This window comes from Dreissena polymorpha, chromosome 9 (genome assembly GCF_020536995.1).
Source record: "Dreissena polymorpha isolate Duluth1 chromosome 9, UMN_Dpol_1.0, whole genome shotgun sequence".
Lineage (NCBI taxonomy): Eukaryota > Metazoa > Mollusca > Bivalvia > Myida > Dreissenidae > Dreissena > Dreissena polymorpha.
The window spans coordinates 19,771,684-19,779,904 of NC_068363.1; the positions used below are offsets into that span (position 1 = coordinate 19,771,684).

The following is an 8,221-nucleotide window of genomic DNA, read 5'->3' on the forward strand; positions in this document are numbered from 1 at the left end:
AAGTGTGTTTATATTTTCAAAGTTAGTTTTTATTTCATATACATGAACGACGCAGCATAAGAATAAATCACTTATCGTGTTGATACAGAAATGAATCGATATTCACTAGTATTCTAGCTATGTAAAATAGGCAAGACAGCCATGGCAGCAACACATTATTATAAGAGAATTATTGTCATTTAGTGTTAACTTGCATGTACAATACAAGAGAGTGCAGACAATAAATGAAATGCGCCAGATGACATACATTTATACCATCGTTAGTATATAAAAAGTAAACTTTGCATCGTTTTTAAACTGAAAAAGCAGTACAATATAACTACAGTTTGATATAATAACTATATTGTTACTCTTTGTTTTAGAACCACTTAAATCGCACGTTTTAGGCACGATAAAATAAGAACAATATTGAGTTAAAGCACTTTTTCTTAACATTATTTCGGAATTTTGTATAATAAATTACTATTTCTAAATCGTATAAATGCATCTAAGGAAGAAGACCTAGCATACGCTGTCAAGTCCCTCATTTCGTAGCTAGGATATATATAGATATATATATGGATTATGCACACATTCAATATTATACTCGTCGAAAGTATATTTTATGCATAAATACATAGAAAAATAATATCTTTCATAAAGAAAGAGGTCATCGGAAAGCAACGTGTATGTTCATAATAAAAACCTTCGAACTAAATGTATTATGAAACCTTTCAGACATTGCCGTCGTAAATAGCTATTTCAATCTGATACCAAATAAGCTTGTATATTCTTTCAATTTATGCTTAAAAACGTTCATATTGTTATGTTATCTGCTTGTATTGAGAAAATACAAGAACTATACTACTCACATGTTTATAAATGATTAAGAAAGTATTAAATACACGACAATTGGCATCCTTACCATCGGATAACATTGTTAACTGTCCATCTGTCGTTTCCTTTAATTATAAAATATATGCTAGCATTGCATGGAGATACAGAATAATAATACAATTGTTTTTAATATAGGCTGTCAAAAGCTATTTTTAAAAAAATAACTTGAAAATATATATGAAATCCTGCTATTTGCATATATTCATCATTTTCAGCAATACAAGTTGTTTACGTTCATTTTTATAAATACTACGTATATGTGCATAATACCATGTGAATAAAGAGCTCGATTTTAGAAACGATAAACTCAAACGTAAAGAACAGATGAAGGTTTGAACTATTTAAAATTCAATAAATTAAAATAAAATATATTAAGTTAAGGTATTGACATGAAAAAACGCACGTGCGAATAGTTCAACAATAATTACTTACAACTATTGAATTAAGAGGCAATTTGCCACATGCAAGAAAACAAAAGCAAACAACGCGCAGGTTAATTGATAGTGTCCTTTAAATAACTATTTGCACTTGAAGCAGCGATTGTAAAGTAAGAGCCAATACCAAGAGCTTTTACACACAGCGTATTGAATCCAATATCGGCACGCTGATACCTGTATAAATAGTGGGGCTTTACAGGCAGTTGATCAGTTGTTCGATAGCGTTCTGCTATCACTAATATGCTGCTGCATGGTTAGAAAAAGATTTTTGAATTAACTTCAAAGTGTGATATATATATATATAAATTAAGGAGATACATTAGTGAGTGATCATAATCGGTTACATAAGCATGACATTGGCTGTTATAAACAGGACCATTTGTTAAATTTTTGAACAAACCGGATATAAACGATGAACGTGGGAACAACTCAAATAATTCTTCGTCTCCCTGACGAGACCAAACATGGGCCGGAGCGCTTTAGATGTCCTAGTCAATTGCTTTGCTCCTCAAACAATTTAAACATCGAATCCACGTACAGGAAACGAGCATTGTCGTTCAAGAAACCTAAGGAGAAGAATTTGGACGTGTTCCTACACGATAACGGTATGCGACCCCGAACATGCAGCATGCCGTCGAGTAATTCTCTGAAGAAACCTCGGGCTCAAATATTGCGGAGGGAATTTATGAATATTGAAGCGGACCCCGACACCTATACCGTTCGAGAATTCGAAATGAACTCGAACGGTGTGATCATTCACAGGAGTGATTCTTTTCGCTCACGAAGCACCAACAGCATAGTGTCCTCTGAGGGAGACATTGGTCCTATTTCACCTCTTTCACAGATTTCGCATACATCGAGTTCCTTGTCACGAGAAAGCCCGAGGCTTAGCCCTCTGGCATGCGTACACCGAGTGCTTGTGCTTGGGGCGTCCGGATGCGGCAAAACTGCACTTAATCAACAGTTCATGACATCAGAATATTTAGGTGGTTTTAATACAAGTACTGGTAGGTAATCATTATGAATTGGTTTCTCCTAAAGAATGGGTATATTGCATTATACTATTATAACAATCAATCTTGTTGATATAAAAATGCAAATGCAATATCCAAAGATGATAGACTTGGAGATCAAATATAACAGTATTTGCATATCAGATAAGATTTGACCTTTAGAGAAACATGACATATCTAACGATACCAGTATTCTTAGATACGGTAATATAAGTTTACTTTATTCACCATAATAAGACATGTAGCTCTACACTTCCCGCACATTTATCTCTCTCATTGATTGGAAATTATTATAACCCGTTCTTCATTATAAACCCCCGTTGTATGCAATAAAGACGCAAAACAAAGAGATACGGTCCAATTTAATTTTAGATTATAACGAATACAACAGAACCGATGTATGTTTAACCTAATACACACAACATAAATATATCAATTCGCTTTTGATAACTAGCAGGTTTCAAAAATTAAGTACATATAAGAATAGCCTTTTTTAATAGACGATTAATTAATTAATCCCGAAGTCTTATTGTTCTTGTTGCTTGAATTTTGGTATGATACATTTTTGTGACATGGTTTATTTTATGCGAATGCTCGTGTAACCGCGGTGACCATTAGTCGTCCTCCCTTGCCATCGAATACTATCTTTGTTTATATGAAGTCAGGTGTTTTTATGACAACGTATTTGCAATGAAATTGGGGTCGTACCCGAGCATCGTATGTATTGCATTGCCTCTGATAATACAGTAGAATCAATAGGGGTTACGATTTCTTTTCAATAGCCTATCTCTCATCCAATAAGCAAACTATTGTTAACATGACATCAATTTATCTGCTGGTGTTAATGGACAACCTTGATTATAGAAAACGTAAATGAAATGAACTAATTGCAGACAATAAATATTCCATTTTGGTGTTAAGATCATCGTTATGTCCTGAGGTCTTTTCATTTAGCGTCTGAAATTTAATGGACGCTCTATGTTGTTTGTAAATTGTAAGTTAGTATATTGTTGAAATACGAGTATTAAATTGTTTCTTTCCTGCTAAACTAACACGTGTTTCACAATTAGTCTATATTTATTGCTTCTTTTCCGGTTATGAACACTGTTCTTGTTTGTGTTTTTATTGCATTGTCTGCTTGGCAGTATTTGTGTTATATTTTGAATTATTGTGTTTTTCATTGGATATAATACACACACACACATATATATATATATATATATATATATATATATATATATATATATATATATATATATATATAATAAAGACACGAAGTTAATTATAATAATAATTAATGAATTATTTAAATTTGCTGAAATAGTTTCAAGTATTAAAAAGAACGATGGTATTATGGCGTATTAACTCTTCTGTTTATTAATAATGGTGTTAGCGAGGGTATCTGCGATCATTGTGTCATTTACCAGTTCCTCAGCTTGAGATACAAGGCTGTAATTGTAAACGATACCATATGCCATATACAGATCAAGTAATAATATTATGACGTGCAGGATAGCAAAAAAGACGTGTTGTTCCACAAGGTATTCTACAGGAAATAAACACATGTTCGCTGGGCATCTGTTTGCAGAGATATCATTGATAATAATATGATCATGACGTCACAGATGTAATTGAGATTTAAGATTGAATTAAGAATTGAAATTTAATTTCGCATTTATACCTCTTTTATTTCATCGGGAACTGTTCATGAACGTAATGTTACTTTCTGCGCTTATACCTACTCAAGTAGACATATATTATTTGTCTTGCATTCATGCTGTCCGTTAGACAGATCAATTTTGGTTTGGTGAAAAATTTGATTATGATATCCGATAGAACGGATATTCTCCGTTGTGCATTTGCCGTCGGCATATAAAACAATACGTTTGGCCGCTGAACGTTCAAAATGTAAAACATAATTATATGCTTATGTAAGAAGTAGATATCTTAAATACCGTTGTACATATGTTTATGTTCTCAAATAATAACAACAAGTGACATTTAATTCCAAAACATTTACCGATGTATTACAAATCTTCAGATTTGTTAGATATGTTAGGTTGTGTACGATCGGGGAAAGAAATAATAGTTTGTGTTGTCTCTTAACTACTCAAGAATACGTTTTATAGTTAACATATCATGATCGTAAATAGTGTGTTTGTTGGAAATCTTAATAGTTTTCAATATCTTATATTGTACCATTTTGCAAATTATTTTTTATATTAATTAATATGCCTATAGTTTATGCTGGTAAATGTTTTGCCCCGGTGGTTTGCTCGATCGATTGTCTTTATCGTTTTTCTAAGCGGGTGTGTGTGCTATGTTATTGACCATATTTTATTTGCATTCACCAGTGTACATACTTTTAGAATTATATGTCAACACATATATAATTAGTAATATTGTATTTATTACTCAAATTTATATTGAATATATACGAACAACATTAGTTTTGCACTCTAATAAACACTCGATGGCTGTCGTTTTCGAAATATCATGCTCGTTTAAAAGGTTTTCATGTAATCGACAATTTTATTTTGCAAGATGTGCGTAGGTAAGTTATGATTGAAAAATACACATTGATCCATGTGATCCCATGTGAGATCAGACAAAATAGCTATCAACAGAAGTGAAAACTCTTTCGATATAAGTATTTCAAGTATCCGTTTACTTGAAGAGGATATAATAACACGAAAAAACAAACACAAAACTAAAAACATACATTACAATTTCGCATGACTGGTGATCATTGAGAAAGTCACTTTTTTGATGTTTGATTTGCATCAACAATGTTCTACATCCTCTAAAATACATTGAATATGTTATTAGGGCTATTTTCACTGCCGGCGCTTCATAATAATTTCCGATAACATAACTATGACCTACGTATGAAATATGACCTATGATATTGTGAATGTTCACGAATGTTTTTACCTTAAAAAAAGCGGGCTTAAATGGGACCTACAGATGCGACATATAGCGAATATCATGCACATTATGCGATGTTCATTTATTTTATTTTCTTACAGATGGTGAGGCGGAAAAGACGGTTAATGTATTACTCAATGGCGAAGAAACGGTGCTGTCCTTTCTCGAAAGATCAGATTTAGATGACTTGGTAAGGCTTACGGAAGTATAAGGAAAGCTTTCTGGGTAATTTATTCGGTATGATCCATAAATGTAAATTTATGCCGACAACCAATCCCTCCAAATGACATTTTTATTCTATAATATGGCATGCATTTCTTCACTTAACATTCGTTGATATAATAATTCCACGAGTCTTTAATGCAAGAACAAAGGAGACACTTGACTGTTGTGAACAATATTTCAAGGTCGTCAGTTAGAGGTCAAAATATTCAGATATGAATTACTTTTTGGGTCTTATTAGCTTGTATTTAATGTCATGCTTCCAACTGAGAGAACAACAAATCAACAGTATAAAAAACTAAATATTAAATTATATATTTGATGGATATTATACCTTTAATTCAAAAATGATTTTGTTCTCTCTTTGTAGGATGGGAATATTGGTGGCACCGTCATTGCCTATATAATTGTGTATGCCTGTGATGACAGACCGTCGTTTGACCGAGCTGTGGACATTCTATATACATTGAGACAGAAACAGCATCGCGATGAAATCATCATTTTCGTTGGAAACAAGTCAGACCTAGTGCGATCTCGTAGTGTAACGATAGAAGGTACGTAGTGTTTCCATATACAAGATGTTTGATGCTACAGCTCGGTACCTGAAACTGTGACCAGTGTGAAAAAGTAAAATTATCGAATGTTAATATGTTTTACATTCACACTTTATTTGCTTTTAGTATAATCCAGGTGTCTATAGTCAATACTGTATTAATTACGCTCAATAATGTATATTTTACATGTATATACGTTAAATCTTCATATGACAAACGCGCGTAAATACATGTTGAAAATAAAAACAAGTATACATACTGCTCACTCGACAATATCGCAGTTATGCCACATTATAATACTACGATTTTGGTTCATATATAAGACTATTTAAATCATTTCGATGTTTCTTTAGCACTGATTAAAGAAATTTTGCTAAACGTTGCATTATTCAGTGACGTGTAATTTATCTTTTGTTAGCGAATAGGAATTACCCATAGGAAGGCCGTACAGGGAGTTGTCACACATTTGACAATTTTCCACAATTGTGTTATAAAGTTAAAATAAAGAATGTTTCCGTTATATTAAAACAGGCAAGCCAAAACATTAATGAGGTGTTACTTTAATTATATAAAGCTTGTCCAATAATTAAAGTTTAGTAAGACAAATAATTTAATGGTACTGTTTATTCTATGAACTAGTCCCTTTAAATAGACTTTATGAAACTCATTGATTTACAAAACGTATTGCATTTTTTTTATTTTGCTGCCAAAGCGATAATACGTGTTTTGTTTTTATAACTGTCCACAGAAAAAGACCTTTTATTCGAAACGGAACAAAATTTTCATGGCTTGAAGTCATACTTTAACAAATATTTGGACGATTACGATCGTTCAACACTGTATAATGATATAATTGATTTTATATATCAGTATTTAAATATATTATTATATTTTATTATGTATGTGAACACCAGTTAAACAAGGAAGGCGTGAGTATTTTAATTGTTTGATCTGTAATGCCTTAAAATCAAACATGTATGTGTTTATTGACTTCAGAGGCCAAGGCTGTTGCCAAGACGTACGACTGTAAATTTATCGAGACGTCAGTGGTATTAAATGTTCACGTCGATGAACTGCTGGTCGGTGTTGTCAAGCAACTACGTCTTCGCAATGCGGCTGATATCGCAGACGACAAGGTGTCTCCGGGATGTGCCTTCACCAGCAAATCATTGCTCAGCAAAATTTTCAAAAAGGATAACATATCTAAGTCCTGCGAGAATCTCTACACGTGACAAATGCCGTGACCGTGACCTTTCGAAAAACATGTACGTGACGTGCCACAAACGAACATTTAAATGCGCAGAATGTGCCTGCAATTGTACATGTGTTCGGGACATATACACATTGCATGATGGATTGCGTCATTTAAACTGATACCGTATTTACTACCAACGTTATGTTGTGATTTAATCACAGTGTGTTAAACAAAGTCGTTAGTACAATCAAATGGAAAGCTTTAGTCTATTTTCGGGGCGCATTAAAAACACCTTGTTAATTTATTATACGTGTATTTGCTCATTGTTAAAATATGCTCACATGAGTTGTTTAGCTTTTGTAATATTTTGGATGGCTCCCTTATGTCAGCTTAACTAAATTTTCATGAGGTCAATTTCCGTGGTATGCCTTAAAGATAACATTGTAAGATGTTTTGTACGTTCGTTTCATGACAAATAATCAGCATTTATTAGCATAAAATTAAGCGGTTGCACATTCATGTTAAATAATATATATATATTTCTTGCTGATTCTCCGTTGTGTACATAAACTACCTCTAAGCAGTTCTATCTGACAGTCCTTCTTTAGGACAAAGGTAAATGATAAGCTCGCTCGCGGGCTTTCATTATGTACAGTTTATAATCCATTATTTTCGAGTGGTTTGTATTTCGCTCATCTCACAGTAAAGTGAGAGGCATAATGGTATGGTATTAAATTGAAACATTTTAGGAAAGCAGTCACACGGATGACCAAATAAATTACGAGGGTTTATATTCACTTTGCGAACTGGTCAATATCAGCACTACGCTTAGTACGCTAACATAATGCGTTTTATTTGATTAGTAAAACGTGGACGCAATGCTCTTGTCAGTTTTATCTAGTGAGTCTTGTTTAGGGTAATTACAACGTTTAAAATACACGTGTCAGTCTCATAAGAATACTTTTCTAAATGTTTAATGTAATCGGTATCCTACAA

General features: G+C 32.9%; 1 protein-coding gene across 1 annotated transcript; it reads left to right on the forward strand.

The window, feature by feature from the left end:
• The first annotated feature begins 1,639 nt into the window (after nucleotides 1-1,639).
• LOC127846452 (GTP-binding protein REM 1-like) lies at nucleotides 1,640-7,794 on the forward strand. The gene is made up of 4 exons (XM_052377699.1): nucleotides 1,640-2,320; nucleotides 5,356-5,444; nucleotides 5,847-6,030; nucleotides 7,027-7,794. Exons 1-4 carry the CDS (start codon nucleotides 1,726-1,728, stop codon nucleotides 7,260-7,262), a joined length of 1,104 nt encoding a protein of 367 aa, XP_052233659.1. The 5' UTR covers nucleotides 1,640-1,725; the 3' UTR covers nucleotides 7,263-7,794.
• Nucleotides 7,795-8,221: the final 427 nt, after the last annotated feature.